Source organism: Penicillium maclennaniae, assembly GCF_028827695.1.
Source record: "Penicillium maclennaniae strain IBT 15551 chromosome Unknown utg000008l:1.0-3552695.0:1.0-3555053.0, whole genome shotgun sequence".
Taxonomy (NCBI): Eukaryota; Fungi; Ascomycota; class Eurotiomycetes; order Eurotiales; family Aspergillaceae; genus Penicillium; species Penicillium maclennaniae.
Genome location: NW_026623220.1, coordinates 891,413 through 912,561, shown reverse-complemented (window position 1 = coordinate 912,561; position 21,149 = coordinate 891,413). Strand labels below are relative to the sequence as shown.

At 50.8% G+C, this 21,149-nt stretch overlaps 11 protein-coding genes across 11 annotated transcripts; 5 read left to right on the top strand and 6 right to left on the bottom strand.

Moving 5' to 3' along the window:
• Window positions 1-452: 452 nt before the first annotated feature.
• On the top strand, window positions 453-890 carry N7477_009333 (mitochondrial carrier protein (Leu5); the record flags this gene model as incomplete). Its single annotated transcript, XM_056970994.1, has 2 exons — window positions 453-516; window positions 568-890. The coding sequence occupies 2 exons, from the start codon at window positions 453-455 to the stop codon at window positions 888-890; spliced, it is 387 nt and encodes a 128-aa protein (XP_056817973.1).
• A 370-nt stretch (window positions 891-1,260) lies between these two features.
• Window positions 1,261-2,049, bottom strand: N7477_009332 (adenosine deaminase family protein; the record flags this gene model as incomplete). Its single annotated transcript, XM_056970993.1, has 1 exon — window positions 1,261-2,049. One exon carries the CDS (start codon window positions 2,047-2,049, stop codon window positions 1,261-1,263), a length of 789 nt encoding a protein of 262 aa, XP_056817972.1.
• A 463-nt stretch (window positions 2,050-2,512) lies between these two features.
• N7477_009331 (uncharacterized protein) lies at window positions 2,513-4,210 on the top strand (the record flags this gene model as incomplete). Its single annotated transcript, XM_056970992.1, has 4 exons — window positions 2,513-2,710; window positions 2,760-3,068; window positions 3,125-3,394; window positions 3,464-4,210. The coding sequence occupies 4 exons, from the start codon at window positions 2,513-2,515 to the stop codon at window positions 4,208-4,210; spliced, it is 1,524 nt and encodes a 507-aa protein (XP_056817971.1).
• Window positions 4,211-4,972: 762 nt separating this feature from the next.
• Window positions 4,973-5,470, bottom strand: N7477_009330 (nuclear transport factor 2 family protein; the record flags this gene model as incomplete). Its single annotated transcript, XM_056970991.1, has 1 exon — window positions 4,973-5,470. The coding sequence occupies one exon, from the start codon at window positions 5,468-5,470 to the stop codon at window positions 4,973-4,975; it is 498 nt and encodes a 165-aa protein (XP_056817970.1).
• A 433-nt stretch (window positions 5,471-5,903) lies between these two features.
• On the bottom strand, window positions 5,904-7,283 carry N7477_009329 (putative cyclin; the record flags this gene model as incomplete). Its single annotated transcript, XM_056970990.1, has 6 exons — window positions 5,904-6,049; window positions 6,094-6,303; window positions 6,354-6,681; window positions 6,739-6,867; window positions 6,918-6,999; window positions 7,057-7,283. The coding sequence occupies 6 exons, from the start codon at window positions 7,281-7,283 to the stop codon at window positions 5,904-5,906; spliced, it is 1,122 nt and encodes a 373-aa protein (XP_056817969.1).
• Window positions 7,284-7,544: 261 nt separating this feature from the next.
• N7477_009328 (uncharacterized protein) lies at window positions 7,545-8,507 on the bottom strand (the record flags this gene model as incomplete). Its single annotated transcript, XM_056970989.1, has 3 exons — window positions 7,545-8,266; window positions 8,336-8,340; window positions 8,392-8,507. 3 exons carry the CDS (start codon window positions 8,505-8,507, stop codon window positions 7,545-7,547), a joined length of 843 nt encoding a protein of 280 aa, XP_056817968.1.
• A 232-nt stretch (window positions 8,508-8,739) lies between these two features.
• Window positions 8,740-9,836, bottom strand: N7477_009327 (putative fructosamine-3-kinase; the record flags this gene model as incomplete). Its single annotated transcript, XM_056970988.1, has 2 exons — window positions 8,740-8,836; window positions 8,893-9,836. 2 exons carry the CDS (start codon window positions 9,834-9,836, stop codon window positions 8,740-8,742), a joined length of 1,041 nt encoding a protein of 346 aa, XP_056817967.1.
• Window positions 9,837-10,158: 322 nt separating this feature from the next.
• Window positions 10,159-13,286, bottom strand: N7477_009326 (armadillo repeat protein; the record flags this gene model as incomplete). Its single annotated transcript, XM_056970987.1, has 3 exons — window positions 10,159-11,139; window positions 11,209-12,911; window positions 12,968-13,286. The coding sequence occupies 3 exons, from the start codon at window positions 13,284-13,286 to the stop codon at window positions 10,159-10,161; spliced, it is 3,003 nt and encodes a 1,000-aa protein (XP_056817966.1).
• Window positions 13,287-14,390: 1,104 nt separating this feature from the next.
• On the top strand, window positions 14,391-15,434 carry phoB (regulatory cyclin phoB; the record flags this gene model as incomplete). The annotated part of the gene is made up of 1 exon (XM_056970986.1): window positions 14,391-15,434. One exon carries the CDS (start codon window positions 14,391-14,393, stop codon window positions 15,432-15,434), a length of 1,044 nt encoding a protein of 347 aa, XP_056817965.1.
• Window positions 15,435-16,172: 738 nt separating this feature from the next.
• N7477_009324 (putative tRNA-specific adenosine-34 deaminase subunit Tad3) lies at window positions 16,173-18,070 on the top strand (the record flags this gene model as incomplete). Its single annotated transcript, XM_056970985.1, has 3 exons — window positions 16,173-16,269; window positions 16,325-16,376; window positions 16,435-18,070. 3 exons carry the CDS (start codon window positions 16,173-16,175, stop codon window positions 18,068-18,070), a joined length of 1,785 nt encoding a protein of 594 aa, XP_056817964.1.
• Window positions 18,071-19,365: 1,295 nt separating this feature from the next.
• On the top strand, window positions 19,366-21,130 carry N7477_009323 (uncharacterized protein; the record flags this gene model as incomplete). The annotated part of the gene is made up of 4 exons (XM_056970984.1): window positions 19,366-19,617; window positions 19,687-19,808; window positions 19,863-20,409; window positions 20,540-21,130. 4 exons carry the CDS (start codon window positions 19,366-19,368, stop codon window positions 21,128-21,130), a joined length of 1,512 nt encoding a protein of 503 aa, XP_056817963.1.
• Window positions 21,131-21,149: the final 19 nt, after the last annotated feature.

Genomic DNA, 21,149 nt, shown 5'->3' with positions numbered 1-21,149 from the left:
GCAAAAACAATTGTCGCGCCACTTGATCGCGTCAAGATACTTTTCCAAACATCAACTCCGGAATTTGCCAGGTACTCCGGTAGTCGGGGGGCTTTGTGTCCGCTATCACCGCCATCAAAAAGAATGAAGGGCTCAGCGGCCTCTTCAAAGGTCACTCGGCTACATTATTCCAGAAATTTCCATATGCAGCCATCAACTTCCTTGCCTACGAGCAAATCCGAGCAATCGTCATCCCGACGCCTGACAAAAAGACGCCATTGCGGCAACTCTTATCGGGGAGTCTAGCGGGCAGTGCATCGATATTGTTCACTTACCCGCTCGATCTCATTAGAGTTCGATTAGCTATCGAGACTCGATCACATCGAGTGAGCTGGAAGGATGTTTGTCTTCAGATTTATCATGAACACGATGCACCTCTACATCCGCAGCGTTTCAAGGGCTTGGTTCCACAGATGGGCCTGACCAACTTCTATCGAGGATTTGGACCTACGATACTTGGCATGATTCCTTATGCCGGTATGTCGTTTTTCACTCACGAAATTATCGGAGACTGGTTACGTAGCCCAGTGTTGGCACGGTACACGGTTTCAGAAAGTCGATCCTCTAAGCACCCAGGTCGACCACAGCTTGTCACTGCTGCGGAGTTGTTCGCAGGTGGCCTTGCTGGTGTGATTGCTCAGACTGCTTCTTACCCATTAGAGGTTCTTCGTCGTCGGATGCAAGTGGGCGGTCATCGTCTCGGGATGGTTCAGACATGTCGCAAGATGTGGTCTGAGAAAGGTATCCGCGGATTCTATGTTGGAATGACGATTGGATACATCAAAGTGGTGCCATTGGTCGCGACAAGTTTCTTGGTCTACGAGCGACTTAAGTGGGCCATGGGAATATGAATTGAGATAGATTTTGGGCCTTGCGCACGTGAAAGATGTCTTGTAAAGTACTTTGTCATTATATTAATGGAAGCGACCATCCTCTATTCGCTGATATCTACATCATTAAGCTCATGATCCTCGGCCTAGCTCATATCTACTGCGTTTCTAGACAACTGCACTATCTCTTCTTTGCTGAGGTCACAGTACGTATAGATCTTCTGCATATTTCCATCGATCCAAACATCATGCATCAAAGTTGGGTCGTCGCTATTGATGCAACTTTTGACCCCTCTCTCCCACAGCCTTCGAATTTTGGGAAACAAACCCTCAGTAGCAGTTCTTCGATGGTAGGCATGGGGGCAAAGCGTCAGCCCGATCTTTCTATTAATCAAACCTTGCCACAGCTCCTCTCGATCCTCGGCGTCCAGTCCGTGATCGATCCGCTCGATCCCCGACCATTGCAGACATGAAAGATCGCTTCGGTGATGTGCGCATAGGTATCTTTCTGTCCAAAGTCGCAGTGCATAGTAAAATGCAACCCGTCCGCTCGAGCGAGTGCAAATCCTTCTTCAAACAGCTTTGGTGGCCTCTCGTATGCATTGCTTGCGGGACCGACAGCATGGAACAGACCTTTTCCACCCTCAACAGTACCCGCAGCCCATGGTCTAGCCTCAATGTATGCCGCTAACCCTTGCTCGACGGGTTCGTCTCGCAAGAAGCACAGGATCCAGCGTGACCGAACTCCAAATTGCTGCGCTGCATTGCGCTGCGCGTGTAAATAAGCATCAAGAACCGCGGATGCAGGCACCCCACGACGCGTATGTGCTTGGATGTCGAAGAAAGGCTCAGCGTAGCGGACGTTCATCTCCGCGCAGCGGCGCAGATAAGCCATTGCGAGATCATAGAAGTCGGCCTCGGTTCGGAGAACTTCGCATCCTGCGAAGTATGCCTCGAGGAAAGTTGGTACGCCTGGCTGGCGGCCATTCAATTCAGGCCGATGGTTCAATGTGACGGCATATGAAGCCTTGAACCCATCGAAAGTGGCGTAAAGCAGAGTGATGTTGTTGCGATGGGCTAGCTTCCAACGTAGAGCTGGCGTGAGAGTACCCTCGATATGCACATGGAGTTCTACCTTTGGTAGCTGGGCTATGAATGGAGAGATAGGAAGACCGTTCATGATTCACGATAATGGCTTATGAAGCACTCGGAAGATATGCCAAGCGAGTATGGTCGATGAAAGAAGAATGAAGACCAGATGAGGGGATTCCATTTCCGATTCAGGAACTATCTACGGCGGCAAATTCCGGCGCAGGAATGATCAATTCTCTTGCACCTTCTTCATACTTACTACGGGATCCAGTAGTGCTCCCATAGTACCAAAACCATCAAGTGCCAAGTGCGGTGGCATTAGCCTATTAGTCTCGACGTAAGTTTCGACGCCACAATCTCCGACTTTTTGAAATTTGATAAGATTCTATTTCGGCGATAGCACGCAGGGCATACGTGCGCGGCCCAATGTAGGTGCGGGGAAGATAAGAATGGCACCCACATACCAGAGGAGCTGAACTTCAATATCTTGATAAATCATCCATTGTAAAAGTCACGACAGTTTCAGTAAAGATCGCATAGTCTGCGCCAATATGAGCAAAATAGCTGAGGCTAGCACAGCTTCAGAGGAAGCTGCGCTGGAGCAAGGGGCGCATCTCATCATGGGGAAGCGAGTGCTAAGGAAAATCGACACGCGGTTGGTTCCACTGATGTTTGTCACCTATATGCTCAATCTCATGGACAAAACTATTCTGTCCAGTGCATTGGTGTTTCGTCTAGCGGATGACACAGTAGGTCTTGCGCCAAAAGAGTGAAGTGTTTAGCTCACGTTATCAAAAGGGCCTAGTGGGCCAGCAATACAGTTGGGTCTCTTCAATCTTTTATTTCGGCTATCTAGGATGGTCATACCCAACAGCATTGCTCATTGCCCGTCTGCCAATTGGAAAATACTTGACGTTCAACACTCTCTTCTGGGGCGCTGTAGTCGCCCTCACCGCCGCATGCACCAACTTCGGCGGTCTCATGACCGTTCGTTTCCTGTTGGGAGTTGCTGAGGCCACTATTACTCCCGCATTCATGTTCATCACGTCAAGTTGGTATACTCGCGATGAGATTCCTACCAGAACGGGAATCTGGTTTGCGGGCAATGTAAGTCCGAATTGAATTCATCAGAGCCGCACAAACATTTCTCACCTACTTGATAGAGCGTCGGGGGTATTGCTGCCAGCCTTATAGCCTATGGTCTAGGCCATGTAAAGGACCATGTTGGCGCGTGGAGGTGGATGTTCATCACGCTCGGTGTCGCAACATTCATTTGGAGCTTCACAGTCTGGATTCTTTTACCAGACTCGATCTCAAAAGCAAAATTCCTAGCAGAGGAAGAGCGCCAATTTGCCAAAAACAGAGTTCTTGTTGCCGGGACAGGAACAACTGAAGAAACAACTTGGAAATGGGATCAGGTCGTCGAGTGTCTGGTGGACCCAAAGACGTGGTTAATTTTTGGCCTCGAGTTACTCACGCAGATCCCAAATTGAGGCACCCAGAATTTTGCCAATCTCGTGATTGTCTCATTCGGCTTCACAAGTCCACAGTCTACGCTGATCAACATCCCTTACTCTATCATCACCATTGCTACCATTGCCGGAACAGGTTGGCTTGCTGGTCCTTTCCGTCAGTGGAACTGCCTCTTAATTGTGATTGCTGTCCTACCTTGCGTCATTGGGAGCGCAATCATCTACTCCCGTGCCCACGTCGTCCTCGGTGTGCAGCTGTTCGGATATTTTCTGTTGTCCACAGGGCCAGCTGCGATGCCACTGGCAATGTCATTAGTGCAAGCAAACTACCGCGGTGTTACTAAAAAGATGACAATGACCGCGATGCTATTTCTTGCGTATTGCGCAGGAAACATCTCAGGACCCCAATTCTTCCTCAGCAGGGTGGCACCGACCTATGACACCGCATTCCGCACTATTCTGATTTGCTATGCTCTAGCGATATTGTTCGCGTTGACTCTTCGCATTTATCTCCGGTGGACTAACTCTCGTCGTGTTCGTGAGGAGGGTTTCGAGGGAAGTGCTGGAAATGCCGGTGCCGTTGGTAACGGCAAAGTGATGGATGTCGATAGCAATTCGAAGAATGTGGTGGACATGGTGAATCAAGTCCGGTTGGTGCCAAATGATTACGAAGACGTCACGGATTGGAAGACGCCGGGATTCAGATATCGCTACAAATTAGACTTGAAAATGGGCTTTTCGGGACAGGACACTATCCGAATGTGCCCTGTTAAGTAGTGATGATTCGATAAGTTCAATACAATTAAAGAGTTCAACTCAAACTTCCACCAAGCCGTCCAATTAAGCTAGCTACAAGGGTATGAGAATCTTGCATGCTCATGAACAAAGTAAATAGGTTAATTATGAGTTCGGGTATTTGATTCCAAGAGTGGGGTCGTACATTTGGTTTTGAATACTACTGTACTCTCAATGATAAGTTGACTTACGCCAATCGCCCGATATAGTTCTAGTTGGGTTGCTGGTAGAGAATGTGTGAGTGTCTAAGTTTTAATCTGTTTTCGCATTCTACTATACCGCCACTACCAGCCCGATGGCATCTCAGCCCTCCGGTTCCAGGGTTTGCGGACATAGTCTAATTTTACCTGAAGTCTACTTCTGAGAATAGAAAGAGTCTACTAATACAAGCAGTACAAACTCCAAGGCCTCTTCGACCTTTTATCCGCCTTTTCAGAGCAGCATTATAATGTGATCAAGGCCATCTGACATGATATTCCATTCTACCTGTTTTCAAGTGGGTGTCCCATCATTGTCTCCTGGGCACCCTAGCTATCCAGAGTCATATTCGTACTTCCTAAACAAGATGAACATTGGCAGGTCTGCTTTGGATTTCATTTCGACATATGCCATAGATCTGAGACGTCAGGGTCTATGCAGTTATTTTTTGCCACGATATAGTCTACAATAATTTTCTTCAACATTTCCAATCTCCTGTGAACCACAGAAGTCTATTTCACATTTGTCCTTTTTCCAGGTATCGTTCTACTCAGAACTGGGACGAGGACCCTCCATAACTGACTGATCTCCCTGTCTCCAAATAATATCAAGCACCCACTTCTTGATCTTCCACAATTTATCCCCGTGGTCCATCACCAGATCAAGAGAGTACTCTCCACCAGCTATGTACTTCGGCCCATCGGGCTCCATTCCCCTTCCAGGCGGACAATGCTGAGCCAAAGCATAAGCCGTCATCGAAGCAGTCTCCTCTCCTTCTGTGTGGTTGATCCGCACATTGCTGATCATGTGCGTGGTGTCCATTGGACCGACATGGCCGAGGACCCCTGCCTTGAGCGCAGCGAGGCCGTTGATGGATCTTTTCTCGCCAGTGCCGGAATTGAGCTCGAGGACGACGTCTTCACGGGCGAACGCGGAGTCGAAGATTGAGAGGTCATTGCGGTCGAAGCCGATGGCGGCCCGGTAGAGGGCGTCAACGATGGCTTCCTTTGCGTTGAGGCCTGGGAGGGATAGAGGGTATGACATTTTGATTGTAATAGGTGTTTTGCAGTTGTGTGTATCAAGTCATCGCCTTTTTGAGTGCCAACTTGACTTCTTTTATAGTCTTGGTTTAGGCCTGAGGGGTGTCGGCGATAACCGGACTTAAAAATAAAATGGAGTTGAATGAGACAAGCGGACTTCCGTTCGCGAAAGCCGTGTCTGGCAATTTGACAAGAGCATCAAGTGGGTTTCCTTTTGTCAGTCGAATTTAATCGAAGAGATTGAAAGAGAAATGCGGAGTTCGGTATAAAGAATGTGCTGTCTAAGACCGCTAATTGTTGGTAAGACCAAATTAAATTTATCGGTTCCTGTATCAAATCGGAAGGGTATCACAAAACGAGTATAAACCGGCCATATCACCTGGCCCCAGATGACTCCATACCGGGCGTAGTATGCAAAATGCAAAAAGCCATTTCACTCAAGCATCCACCTCGTGTTCTTCCATTTCAACGTGGAAGTATTCAGCGACTTGTCTCATCTCACTCTCCGCAATATCGTGATCAAGCATGAAGCGTACGGCTGCATCCTTGCCGCGGTCAGAGGTTCGGTGCCGATCACCATTAGCTGCAGTTGGCGTCAAGGGTGGTGAGGTCGCTCAGTATTTACACTCTTGGGGCGTGTGTTGATCGCTTGGTTTCCAAGATACATGGGCTGGCGGGGGCGCTCTTCCCAGTTGGCGTGTCGTGGAATGTGATTTTCGCTAGCCTCTTGGTTGAGTGGTATGCGAACGGTCAGGAAGCGACCTGCTGGAAATTGTGGTCCTACGGACGTGGAGGAACGGTGGTGGGTGTAGAGCTCAAGGATATCAAAGAGGGTTTCTGTTTAAATGTTTAGTGGTGATCGAATTTGTGAGTAAAGAATGACTTACCCATGACTTCGGGGCGGCTAGTGTCCCATTGATCGTAATCCCGTCCTGACTCCACCGCGTCGAGGCGCTTATCCAGGAGTCGTCCTGCAAGTTCCAGGCAACTAAAGGCCATTGTAGCTGTTGTCTGTTTGACTGGTGCAAAAGTGCGGTAGAGGTCCAGCGAGATGCGATAGGAGAGATCGGTCATTTCAGTCTCTTTCGATAACCCATAAGATTGAGCAAGTTTGATTAGAGTTTTCTGAGGGTGGCGGGTACGGAAATCGAAGCCCGATGACTCGAGCATAAGTCGTTCGAGTCCGATGATTCCTCGTGCGTTGGTTTCAAAAACCTGACAGAAGTGAGCCCTTGTCTCTGGAGATTTCACATTCGGAGAGTCGCAACATACCGGGCTATCCGACGACAGATGCTCTGAGGGCGGTAATTTCAAATTATAAGCCGCGCAAACAATGTCCCTCGACTTCTTCAGAGTGTCTTCGATTTTGCATGCGGTGAACAAAGCCGCAGCGGCAGCATCCTAGACAACATTAGCATGGCTACCGAGCACGCCGGGAACATTAAACATACCATGAAATTGTACTCGCTATCCGGATGTGATAGCCTGAACCGATGGTAGTAGATCACAGCTGTGTTAAAAGTGCGAACCGGACTGCATATCAATTAGTAGTTGCCCATACACTCCCCCAGCTGAGCGTATTGGACATACAGGTGGAGCACCTTGCGCACGTTGTCAATCCACGAAACACCCTGTAAGCGCAAATTCTCTTCGCGCATAGGATCCACACCCATCGCCTGAATGCAGTCTTGGATCGTCTGCTCAAAGACATAAGGCTTAGCCACCTGGATGAATGACGGATGGATGGCTGGGAGCTCCTGCACAACGGGATCAGGATCCGCGCGTGAAGGCGCCCGCTCGTACGTCTCACGCGGCATTGCTGTAACGGACGAACCGGTGTGACCGAGAGAATTGGGCGTGCAATGGAACTGGAAGTCGGAGGATGCGAAGTTGCAGGTGAATCGGTTTCGATATCGATAAGCAATCACGTGCGATAGACGGCAACAAGTTGATCCGAATGTATACAGAATTAGTCTTGCATCCGGTCTTGACTAGGAAGATGGTTAAAGATGGAAACGAAAATGGGAAATGAAAGACGAGGAATGTGTGTTCAATTTAACAGATTCAGCAGCAGTAATTTATGGAACGCCGCGTCCCGACCGAGTCGCCTTTGCCATCTCGCTCTGAGCAACATTATCCGCGTACCGCTTGTAAATAGGCAAATAGTGTTCCCTCTCGCTGATCGTTTCTCTCACGCTTTTTCTGCTCTCAATCGCCCCAAGCCACTTTCTAAACCTCTTCCAGACCTCTTCATCGGCTCCACCAGCTCCCTCTGAGGGTATGCCCACTCCATGTTTAAACTCATCAAACACCCACAATCGCACAGCCCACGGCGCTAGCACAAGATCTGGCAGCGCAAGATCCGAACCCAGAAAGAAAGGACCCTCCGGATGCATCTCCCGTGTCCAGATTTTAAGGTGGGTGAGAAAGTCCTGTCGGGCCTGCTCTAACCCCACGTCGTTCTCGGTGACTCCCTCCGGGGGCTGGTATTGCAGGAACCGGTGGTACGCGGGGATGATTCGAGAGGTGACATAGTCAATCCAGATACGGGCGTGGGCACGCTCGTATGGCTCCTTGGGGAGGAAGCTGGGGCTATGATTTGGGTAAGCTTCTTCCAAATACTCCAGGATCACAGTAGACTCGTATAGTGGTTTAGGCTCTGGGTCTGTTGGGCATGACAGTGTCGGGACGAGACCGCGCGGATTGAGAGATAGAAGTGACTTCGGTTTGTTGTATGGGTTGACTTCGATGTATTTATATGGAATCTGTTTCTCCTCTAGGGCGAGCCAGACTCGTTGGACTTGATGAATGTTAATTTATCATTGCAATCATTTGCAATTTCTTTTAGAATGATTTGGTAATCACATACCGAATCTATTGCTGGTTAGTATGAACGGGCTTTTTTATAGATTGGTGATTACTCACGGGCAGAACCACCCTGCATATAGCTTCAAGGGTTGCTCTGCGCTGTGTTGTTCGACCAATGCCTTGGCAGCACCGGTGGCCTCTGGGTGGAGATTGGCATCGGGATGAGCTGGCATCTTTCTAAATTACGAGAGGATGAAGAGTACAAATGTTGGAAAGTTGAAGTTATGATGACGCCTGAGTTTTGAATATCTCGGAAGGGTCGTGACATCATTCCATGCTAAATGTCACCATTCGCAGTACATAAACCCCCACTTTTGAACTAGTCGCAGGTATAGAGCTCGATGTACGGATAACCGATAATCTCTTCACTATGATCATGCATCCCCGGTTCCAATTGATTGACTTTCAATCACCGTACTTTTTAATCAACTTCTGCATGATAGACATCGCGCCTGAGCGATAACCACTACCAAAAATGGCATGATGATTCAAGTGATGATACCTAGAATCAATTAGCCCACCGGTCGAACCCATTCAACGAGCCCAAGGAACACTCACAGCTCATACAACCTCGCGCGATCATCGTACTCCTCGACCGGCTCCGTCCTCGGCACAACCCGATGATACTGATCAAAAAAATGTGCCCCGAATCCCCCAAACATATGCATAATTCCCAACTCGAACTCGCTATGCCCATAAACCGAGCAAGCATCATAAACCACATCTCCGGCCTTCTCATCGCCCCCATTACCCACAATCGTCCCCCGATCCGCATTCCCACTCCACAAATCTCCGTGCACAACCACAGGGACAATCCCCTCTCCTTCTCCAGAAGAATTATACCCCAAATGTCCATCCCCGAGCAACCTCGGCGCAACCTCATTCGCCGTCTTCTCCACAAGCTCCCTCAGCCCTTCATCCCGACCATTTCGCTTCTCGCTCGTTTTCAAAATAGTAAGTAACCGCTCATTAGCGTAGAATTCAGCCCAACTATCACAGAACCGATTAGGCTGGTTCGTGTCTCCACAAAAAGTAGCAACAGGGAATCCAAATCGTCGTCGTCCAGTCTTCGGATCCGGCGGAGCAGGCGTAGTGTGTAATTTACCCAGACGATATGCAAGACTGCTGGGTGTGTTTGCGTCCCCGCTGCATCGACCCTTTGCGCCGCTGAGATCGAGGAATTCGGTGACTAGGAAGAAGTTTTTCGGTTTGTTGCTTTCCTCGTCGAGGGTGCCCCAGGCTAGTGCGCGTGGGCAGAAGCCTGGCACGGCGGTGGAGATGGCGTTTAGGGAGGCGTATTCGCCTTGAAACATCTCTGAGGCGGATTTGCCCGAGGAAGAAGTTTTCACAAAGTATTTGCGTTCTTCGGTGCCATTTTGAGCGGGGACTTGGGCGTGTAGGACGCCTGTGCTCGTAAAGCCGGAGCCTAGACCAGAAAGTCGCACCTCTGACGAATCGGAGAGGGAGAGCGCGCGGAGGATTGCTGGTGGAGCAGTCGTCATCTCGAGTTGCTTACTTATTACGCAAGAGGAAGTTGAATACTTTGAATTGGCTTGAAGTATGTTCGTCTACGTAGGGATGTGAGCAACTCAGGATTGTTCGCTGAGCTATGACGTTGTTTCTCCACTAAATTGGTGATAAGCCCCGATAAGGAGCTAGAAGTGAACAAGGCGATGAGTATGATGAGGTCTATGGGATACCAATGATAGAAGAGTCATTGTCTGAAGTGTATTTTCGAAATTCTTCAATATATGCCTCATGCATAGTCAATTCAAAGAAAACAATATACCCCATCCAGTTCAGGACCCAAAAGTTGTGACTATACTATTGCGCCAACAGTTGATTCAGTAGATGCACTGCAGTCTTAGTGCGTTCCTTGATATCAAGATCCGAATCTTCACGAAGGTCCTCCAGCATATCAGTGACACCTAGAGTCTTGAGTCGCGTGGCTCGTGCCCGGCATCCCTCGCGGTCGCTTTGGTCCTCTTCGTAGATCAGGTTTATCACTACCCAAACGCAATTGGCTCGCACGTCACGGTGGGAATGGTTGAAATAATGAGTGAGTGATTGAATCAGTTCGTCGTGGGACATGAGAACAGCTCGATGTCTTGGCAAGCCAGCGGCGATGTGGATGATCATTGCGCTGGCTGAGATTAGGATCTCATTCGGAACCTGAAGAGCCCGGTTAGGAGATTCTCGGCGGTGTGGGAGGTGAATTGTGCTCGGACGGAGCTTGCTGGCCAATGCATTAAGCAATTCGTCTTGTCCGAGTACCTTGAAAAGATAGTCGATCATCTCGTTTGCGCCTCCACCACAGATGATATTGCGCAAGAGATCAAAGGTCTGCTCTTGAACAGCGATGTCGTCTTGGCGAGACTGACTAGACTGCTCCAGGTTACCGTGGAGAACGAGTCTGCGTCGGCGCCTGGCATCTGGTAGGAACATGTCCAAGCTCATCTTCGAGGAGGGCATAGTGTCGGTCATCTTGGAATCTTCGGCTGATTCGCCAAGGTCATCCATAGGATTGAGAATGTCCACCTGTTCACCGGCAGAATTGGCTCGGCCCATGGCAATTCCTGAGCCTTGATCTGTCTCGTCGTCTATCTCTCGCCTGATGGTGATATCTTGGGTGATAACCTGGCGGATCCAATTGGGGCCGAGGGCCTCAACGACTGTCATTTTGATGTCGTTCGGTGTGTTGTAAACAACGTGCTTCAGCGCCCATAATGATTCGATTGTCAACTTGATATTGGAAGAGTGAGCATGTTCACAAAGAGTGGGAATAATGTCCGCAGATATTATCGCCTAGGTGGAGTTAGAGACTATATTTGACGTAAAAAAGAACAAGAAAAAAAGAAAGAAAGCTTGACTGACCTCTTTCATGGGGCTGAAATCCAACGCCAGATTACAAATCGCCGCAGTAGCCGCAATCTGCACTTCTGGGTCAGGGTGTCGAATCAGCACAAAGAGCGGCTGCGCCACTCCAGCATCAATGAGGCTGGTCCTCAGAACGCTGACCGATCTGGTCAACATCCGAGCTGCGCCACAAGCAGCCAAGAGTGTCGGGATCGGGTTGCCGTCTGCAGCTGTGTTCTTGGGCATTGATGCAGCATCAGCTGGTGCATCGCTTGGTCGCGGTTTGAGAGAGTCAATGATGTAGGGCACCACGCCGTTTTCACAGACTGCTTTCCGATACTCATCTTTGAAAGGCACCAGGGCAGCCAGTGCCTTGAGAATGTTCTCCCGATACCGCATGACATGGCACAAGGTTGGAGAGTATCCTGGGGGTCCAAGTCGACAATCATCTGGCACTGACTCGGGATCACGGGCTGGGCCGTCGCCATCCGAGTACCACATCGGACGTAAACTTTCTGAGACCGGGTTGTATGTCTCTTTAAGGAGTTGTGATAGGCGCTTGAGTGCACCACCTTCAACAGCATGTCTTTGCAGCTCTTGGTCGTCCATGACTAGGTTAGCGAGCACAGCAGGGGCCTCCTCCTTCAAGCGTTGAGTTGCTGTGATCAATCCATCCTCGCTAGATCCATTCTCCTGGGGCAATTGGAAGTCCTTGTCAAGCATTCGTATCAGAATTGGAACCAACAAATAGCTGAACATAGGGACGCGGTGCTTCTTTGCCAGTCCCAGGCGGAAAAGGACCGTCACTAGCCGAGCGGCCATGAGTCGGGCCATGCCGCCTTCCATGCGAACCAGACATAACAACCATGGAACAATGGAATTTTCATCTTCTTCCGGAATCGGAGTTTCGGCTAGCGAAAAGGGGGCTGGAAATGAGTGGCTACTACGGCGCTGGGAGCCTGAGTTGCCGAGGGGTGGAAAGTTGGCCGAACTGGGAGAGGATTTGACATGCGCAAGCGGGACCGATGGCAGCAGGCTGTCTACCAGGTTACCACTATGGTGGCGTGGCACTGCGGATCCCGAAAGATAGGTGGAACCCCAGGGACCCTTTTTGATATCAACAGAAGCAAAGCCAGGAATTTGTCTCGGGAAGACAGTCACAATTCCTGGAGAAGACAGGAAATGCTCTGCCCTCCACTTCGACTGCTCGATAATCACTGTCACGGCGCGAAGAATAGGTGCCAGCCGTGCAGACTTCGGGGCAGGTTGTGGGATTTCCCCCAAGGCACCAGGCTGTTGCAGATGATCCTCGGCGCCGGGAAGTACGAAACCCTGAGCCACGACGAAGGAAGCAATCTTGAGTGCCAGGGCATCTAGTACCCCGCATTCGGCCAATGCCGTCTTGTGCCTCTCTTCAGTGCATAACTTCGCAACCAAGGAGGTTGCTAGTTCAACACATATCTGGCTATGCGTAGTGGTGTACTCTTGAGCGACGATCCGTCTCAAGGCACTAATGGGCTCTGGTGCTAAAACAAGATCTGCCAGTCGTGTGTCTCGAGACCCTTGTTCATGACTCTGCAAGGGCAACCTGTCTGCTATTGTGTTCAAAAGGCGAAGAATCGGAAGCGAGAAAGTCGGTGGGCAATCGGGGGAAGAGAGAATTGTGAGGAGGGAGGGTAGAATGCCGCTGGCGAATATTGGTTCCAGGAAGGTTGGGCTGCCTGAATTGACGCAGTCAGTCAATGGCAGATTGAGCCACATTGTAATATGAACGTACCTTGTGCCAGACTTCCGAGGATAAGAATTGCCTGGAGACAGGCTGTCTCATCAGCTGCCTGCGTCTCGCCTGGGCCTTGGTGAGATGTGGCCTGGCTCAGTGAGGATTGGTTTGAATCTGCAGCTGCGGCTTTCCCTGGCCGGCGCAATGCAAGCACCTGCGCTAGTATCGGAAAGATTCCCCCGGTCACAAAGGCTTCCTTGCGTTGGTCATGACCGATCAACTCATTCTTGAGAGCTCTAAGGCAAGCCACTCGCCCGGAGACAGACTCCGAGCTTTGAAGCTGCGCGAGTATAGGTGGAGTAGCGGCTCGCATCATTGTCCGAGGATCGCCTCCCGATGGGAGGTTCTCCAATAAGCGCAAGGTGAAATAAGCTGATTCAATCCTTGAATTGTGGGTGCGGAGCTTTTCTTGGAAGCTGGCCAGACTCGTGCTGGGCAGGGACGTGATCGACCGAGCCCTTTAGACGATGGCAGGCCAGGATGAGGCCAATAGCGCCAGTCCGGATTCAGAGGGTTGCGGAGAGGGGTCGCGTGAACAACGAGGGCATCGAACTTCCGGACAGAAACACTGTGGGTTTGGTTAGCCGTTGCCTGTCAGTTAATCTCACGGGAAGATCGTACTTAGCGCATGTCAGTCAGCGGGTATTCCGCCGTATAGCTCTCCGGTTTAGGCTGCCTGACTCCGCACTTAGATGAGCTGGTGGTTACGTAATTAGACACCTTATGCGATGTTAGTGGCCTGAGACACCCAAGGTATGTTCCTCATGTGAATAAGGGGGAAAAGGGGGGGGGTCACGTGTGAGATGTGAAAGTCATGGCTAAAACGATGTGTAATAGGCATCACATGATAAGCAACCTCGTGGCGGGATAAAGACCCATCAATCAGAACAAGGTCCTCGGTGGCGCACATCCTTTGCAAGCCACAATCGTGCCCAGATCAGGTGACGCCATCACCCAGCCCTGTGTATTGTCACGTAACGTCATTGCCGGCACCTCCGACCAGTGAGGGTATGCATTCAGGCATTGGAAAGAACCCACCTGGAGAATTATCGGGAATTGGTGGAGCCTCAGTGAGAAGTGCAGATGCTGAAGAGATCGGAAAATGCGGAGCTGTGGTGGTATCGAATGTAATAAATTACCTCATAGCAAAGCAGGATTTTCTACTTCTCCCCTCTCTCACATTTCTTTCTTCTTTTTTTTGTTAGATGGGGATTCTAGCTCCACGTTGCGTACGAGCTCCCAGGATTCGATCTCGTTCCCCCAGTCTCCTCTATCTTCCGCCCTAGGGATTATGAGGCCGTGCGCCGCCAAACAAGTCCCGCGCCAGCGCCTCCTGCACTCCTGTGCCCACGTGGTGCTATCCTGCACTCCGAGCGGCTTTCATCCAAATACCAACATTCTTCTCTGCGCCCGCTAAGCCATGTTGGCTTCCTCCCCCTCGCCGTCCCAAACGGCGCTGCGTTCTCCTTGCCAGACTGGTGCCCACTATGAGTCCACTCCACAATTCAATAGCCCACGCTCATCACGCTTGGCCATTGAGGAGCTCCGCTCAGCACTGAACCGCCATACTGTCGATCCTGCGTCTCCGGTCTCGCCTGCAGATCTCCGGCGACGCACTTCTGCAGCACTGGCTGCCAGTGCCACTCTCACCCCTAAATTGGCCTTGGCCGATTCCTCCACTCCTCCCACCGCTGCGTACACGCTCGCAAGCGCTGCCGCGAACCCGCCACCCACTCCCTCCGCCACTTCCTCCATGCCCGCTCCAGATACTCCGGGGTCAAACAAGCGCACCAGCCCGACCGACCACCATGCGCCTGATGCGACCTCGGCGCCGGATGCGCAGCCCTCGCAGGCCAAACGCCGCAGACCGTCCAAGGTCGAGATCAAGATCCTGCCCGCTCAGTACGAGGATGCCGATCCCCGCGATCTGGTCGTGTTGATTTCCAGTATGCTCTTGGAATTGATCCGTTTTAACGACAAGATCCCCCTGAATCAGGGCCGCTTGACCCGTTTCCATTCGCGATCACCCCCTCGGATCTCAGTCCAAGACTACATGCAGCGCCTCACTACCCACGCGACCCTCTCGCCCCCAATCCTTCTCAGCATGGTCTACTACATCGACCGACTTTGTGCCTTCTATCCCGCTTTCACCGTCTCCAGTCTGACCATTCACCGTTTTCTGATCACCAGCGCAACTGTCGCAAGCAAAGGCCTCAGTGATAGTTTCTGGACAAACAAGACGTATGCGCGCGTTGGTGGAATCAGTATGAATGAGTTGGCCATGCTGGAGTTGGAGTTCTTGTTCCGAACCCAATGGCGAATTGTACCTCAACCGGAGGTACTGGAGGATTATTACAAGAGTCTAGTTGAACGATGCGACGGATATGAGATCGATCGCACTACGCCCGCCCTCACCCCTGCCGATGAAAGCGCGCCGACTACCACAACAGCCACTCCGTCATAGCAAGGATGGTTCTGGGAGCCAGTGTATCTATTCACCACATCTACCCTCAATTCTTCGGTTCTTCAAGGCTCTACTTGTGCTGGCCTCGAGTTATCCTTGGAACCCTCTCTTTTTTGATCGACTACCCCCCCGCCGACTTGCCTCGCAGCGCGATCTTAATGGCCCATTATTTTTGCATCCAAGGCGTTGTTCGACGGACCGACCATACTCGAGATTGGAAAATAACCATATTTGATGGTGCGGTACCTGAGAGCAATCTACCTAGCATACATCCGCCAGGCGGTGATCTCTCTCATGTTTTCAGCGATCCACAGCGGATGACCTGGCGTTTTGATACTTCGTGGGATGAAATGCTATCTAGTAACGAAATATACAATTTCCATGATTTCTGATTTTTACTGTATTCATAAAATAACAGTTAGAAGAAAGACCCAGTGATCCGCAAATAGTGGTGCGTAGCGTCTCACTATACCAAAACTAACAGTAGCGCGCGGGAGCTTGAGTTCTATCCATATCCGGAAGTTAGGGCGTAGGGTGCGAAGGTTAGGGCATCTGAACTGAAATCTTGAACATCGTTGCGTCACGCGTGTAGCTGTCGACTCGTCCTGGCGCCGTTTGCCGTATCGACCTTTGGCAGGCTCAAGATGTTACGCGATACTTGAACCTCACTTCACTTGCACCCCCATCTACCTCGCCGACCTGCCATCCTCCCCGCAACGAATACCTTAGCTTCACGCGATGGAGATCCAGCAGGAAATCGCGGCTATCAGGCCACTACGAGGAGAAGTGATTCCTATCAGGACAGTCCAAGAGACCCGGCCACCGGAGGAATTTGGTATGTAATGCGGTCGATGGCGTTCACACGCGACAATCAGCTAAAACGCATACAGCGGATGCATTTGCCGCCGAGGTCAATGTGAAAGCAGCCTCGAAGGTAGTCAAGTATGAAATTCTCCGAACGCCTCTATGACCAGCGTGCTGATCTGTATGTTCCTCTCAGGGCGCTTGATGCAGCCTTCCCTCGTGATTCCAACCTCTCTCTCGGCCATTTGCGACGGTTCGTGAAGCAGGACATGCTCCCTGGGCCACTCAAAGCAGCAATTGAAAAAGATGGATCGTTCTCGAAGAATCCGAGTAAAACAATCTTTGTCTTGATTTCACCTCCGGTCCCTGACCTTGACAAGGTGCAAGAGGTTCTCGCCCCATTCGCTCCTCTCTCTTCACCTCCCGCCAGAAAATCCCCTTCAGTCAGAAATTCACCCCCTGGCATGTCTCCTGAGCCTGGGCTCCCGAAGATCAAGCTTATTCCTACCCGTGTCCCTACTGTGCCCCCATTTAACATCACGCAAGCCGAGAGATGGACCAACAATCTGTGGCCTGTCGTCTTCAACGCCGCTGCCCCACGATCCACAATCGCACCTCCTCCTCAGATCCTGAGTCAAGCTCATGAGCATATCAGCAAACAAGCAGGATATTACATCGCCCTTGCGCGTAAGATCGGCGAAGAGGCGGAGCAATCTGGCCGTGGTCGTGGCGTCGGCGCAGTGATCGTCGACCCTGCCATTGAACATCACATTGACGCCATCTCATGGGGCCTAGACTGGAACCCCCGAGACCGATGGATGGAGGCAGTCATCGCTGTAGCAGGTGACGCTAGGTACGCTCGTGGCGAGGCGGGTGCTCCATCCCTGGCTGAAGTTCACTCCGGCGTCGCGCCTAACCCGGCCAGCACAACATTTAACCCTGATTGGGAGGGTGGACCTGATCTCCATGCCCTGATGCGTGCTACCGAGCTTGTCGCCCGCCGTCGTCGGGAGGATGCGGTCCACCAAGCTGATATGGCGAACCATACTCCCCCAGCCATCATTGCGACGGACCCTCAGTTGTCTTCCCAGCTCAGTCCTCTCGAGTCTTTCTTCCTGTATGATGCCGAGACGCCATCTTCGTATCCTCCTGACTACCCTCTTGACGATCTCCCTGTCGATCCTCCTTCTTCGCCTAAGAAGCGCAAGCATGAGGAACCGAACCCTGAGTCTCGGTCTACACTTGCAGAGGTTGAAGTCAACAGCCCTTCTTCTACTACATCTACCCCCTTCGCACCTCTCCCTGCCCCTCCTCCCTCTTCCACCTCTCGTGCCGAGCCCATCGCGGCGGAGTGCTCCACCTCAGACTGCGTTGACCCCTTCACTGGCTGCATTGCCCCCTCGCGCCGCATTCTCTCCCGTGCCCAAGGCGGCTATCTCTGCACCGATCTCGATGTCTACCTATCCCATGAGCCATGCCTCTGCTGCTCCATGGGCATTCTTCTTTCTCGCTTCAGAGCTGTCATTTTCCCTCGCTCAGGTCGGATGGTGAGCGGCGGTCTCTGCTCTGAGGCTGCGGGTCCTCCTGCTGATGGAGATGGCGATGGATCTGCTGAACACAAAGATGATGACCATCAAGCTACCCGCGACGCGACGGCTGATTTCCAAGGCTCCACCGACCAGGCTGCTGTTACCAATGTTGCCCCGGCAGATGATCGTCTGTATTACGGACTTCACTGGCGTAAGGAGCTCAACTGGCGCGCCCTGGGCTTTGAGTTTGTGGAGGAGACTGATGGTGTTGATGGAAGTAATGGCGTGGCTTTCCACGCTTAGTTACCGCCGAAAGTGATTGATCATCCCAATTATGGATAGCAGATTTAAAGGTCACACTGTATTATCTTCCTCGCCTTTCTATGTCAGAAGGAAGACTCGGATAGGATATCAACATACAGCATGGAAATTAATTTACACATCTCACTATTGAAGTATCCCATAGTCTTTAAATTCACAACAATCGGCTGAGATTACTACGCTTATCAACAAACACTCCATCAAAATTACTCCAAGCTTCAGTGCCTTGTCTTAGATGGAATTTTGATATGGTCGCGGCAAAAGAATCTAGCACTAGAAGCCATCTTCGGTACATAGGCTGAAAGTTTGACATAGGATATTTATAGGTACAATTTCGGATAGGAACAACTTCCCCATGCGCCCTTGTAGCGTAATGAGTATGCTTCTCAGGGTCAGTCTTTAAGATGAGGGTCATCAAGGTATTATCTCGCAGACAGTCTTGCAGATGGCTCAAAGATACAATGGCATTCTACAGATTTACTTAGTTTTTTTACCATAGCCTCACCGTACACTTTCATGTGAGATCGGAATTCAGAGGGCCACCAAGACATTCTTCTCTTGCATATCTCTATCATTCAAATCAGAATATTATATGATTTGCAGTCCACTACGTTGGGCGTATTTAGTATCTCTTGCCAATCTCGCATGCAGCCAACGAGTATTATGTGCGTTATGAAGCAAGTATCCGAAAGTTGGCTAGCCCACTAACGGCTCAGAGAGCTCTCAATCTTATCATTCTAGCACTGATAGCCAGTTACTAGAAATTAAGTCTGCCCACTTTCGGCCTATAGTTTACAAGTCCACTTGGTAATCAATCGATCCTATAGTCTGACTTCCGGTGCCCGTATAGATAAAGATGTATCTAAATGACTTAGGAATAGCTGGGCGCAGAGATCATTCACCAAAGTTTACTGTCTTGATAATTGAAGTCAAATCCTTCATTTCGCGTCCGAAATCAAGTAACTACGGTTCACAGTATATTTCGGGTAAGCTAGGTTCTAAAGCAGTAGTCTTTACTCGTATCGAAATCCGAGCCGCATCTTAGTAATAAGCTCAGCCAATCGATGAACATGCAGCAAGCACGCGATGCCAAGTAAAGAGTGTGTCGAATCACAATCAGGCGATGACATCCATGCCAATGCTCCAGACAATAATCCGAATTGCAGTCAAGGTAGCTCACCTCTGCTGGTTGATGGTAGAATCATTGATTTAGGCGACATATCAACCCACGCAACGCCTGTCACCGCATAACGTGACAGGAAAGAAAGTCCAGCAGGATGTTGCTGCCCTCTCCCCTTTCGCAATATGTCCGTTCCTTCCAGTCATTGAGTCGCAAATGGTCCTCCTACGCCCGATCAGAACAAAACAATAGCCGACGACCGCTCGGTCATCGGCTGATTGATGTCCTTCTCCGTACCTGGGACCTGGGATTCACAGCATTCGGAGGCCCACCTGTACACTTCCAGATTCTTCACAGCAGGTTCGTCGAAGGAAAGGGTGGACGAGAACAGTGGGTAGATGAGCAGACTGTACTGTAGTACCAAGCAGCCAGATATGGCATTTGCATCAGAAGCCCGCTTCTAAACCTCAGCTTATAGTATCAAGAACTCTTCGCGATCTGTCAGGGTCTTCCTGGCCCTGGCAGTACGAAGATGTTGTTCTGCCTGACTCTGCTCCACGCAGGAGTGATACCGGCCCTGGTGGTTTTTCTTATCTGGAGGTGAGACTGACATTTGGCACGTAGACGTTATGTCCACTACTAATCGTGCTATAGTCTTCCCGGTGCGATAGGTATGTATGCCCTCTCCGTTGGTGTTGGAAATCTCAGCCGCACTCTTCCTGAGCCCGTCTACGCTTTACTGTCTGGTCTCAACGCTGCGACGGTTGGAATCGTCGCGGTCTCTGCGGTACAACTCGCGGAAAAGGCTATTCGTGACCAGATCTCTCGCATCTTGATCATCTTCGGTGCCTGTGCTGGCCTCTGCTATAACAAGCTGTGGTACTTCCCCGTGCTCATGCTTGGTGGCGGCTTGGTCATTGCGGCTTGGGATGGATGGCTTTGCTTCCAAGTCCAGAGGGCTAAGACTGCTTGGCGAAATCGACACAATCGGCCCACGGACTCGGAAGAGGCAAATACGACCCCCGTTGAGATGGACTCTGTCACTTCTGGAGCTGTGGAGCGGAGCGAGACGTTACGCTCAAGGAGGAAGGATGATTCGGATGACTCCCCGAGCAGTGTGCCTGTGAATTTAGCTGTACGGTCGAGCTCAGCACTATCAACCGAGGCTGAAGTGGCCCGGCCATCGAATTATGTGATTCGGGTTCGCACTGGAATTGCTATAACCACGGTCTTTTTTGGTATTCACTCATTCCCGGGATAGTCATTATATGGGCAACACTAATCTTCAAAAGCCTCCTTCATCGCACTCCTCGTCGCAAGAGGCCAATTAGCCACACCCCCCCTTGGCACTGGATCTCTTCACCAGCATGTACCTCGCCGGAACGGTAATATTCGGTGGCGGCCCTGTCGTGATTCCTCTTTTGCGCTCTTATGTCGTCGCCCCCGGTTGGGTCTCTGGCCGAGACTTCCTCATCGGTCTAGCCATCATTCAAGCCTTCCCAGGACCGAATTTCAACTTTGCTGTCTTCCTCGGCGCCTTGGCTCTACAAAACTCGCAATTCTCTACGGTCTTTGGCGCATTCCTCGGCTGGTTGGGAATCTTCGTGCCAGGTCTAGCGCTTGCAGTCGCATTCCAGAGTTTCTGGAGCGTGCTGCGGAGGAAGAAAATTGCCATTCACATCTTGAGGGGTGTTAATGCTACTGCGATTGGATTGGTGTTTACAGCTGTCTACCGGCTGTGGGAGATTGGTTATTTGACATCCCAGAATAGTGCCGGACAGAGTTTAGCTAATGAGCCGTGGTGGGTGGTTGTCACTACGATCTCCTATGCGGGAAACGCCTGGTTCAAGGTGCCTCCTGCCGTGTCTATTGTCATTGGAGCTATTCTAGGACTGTGTTGGTACGGGGCTGTGGGACGCTGAATAGTCTTATTGGGTTCTT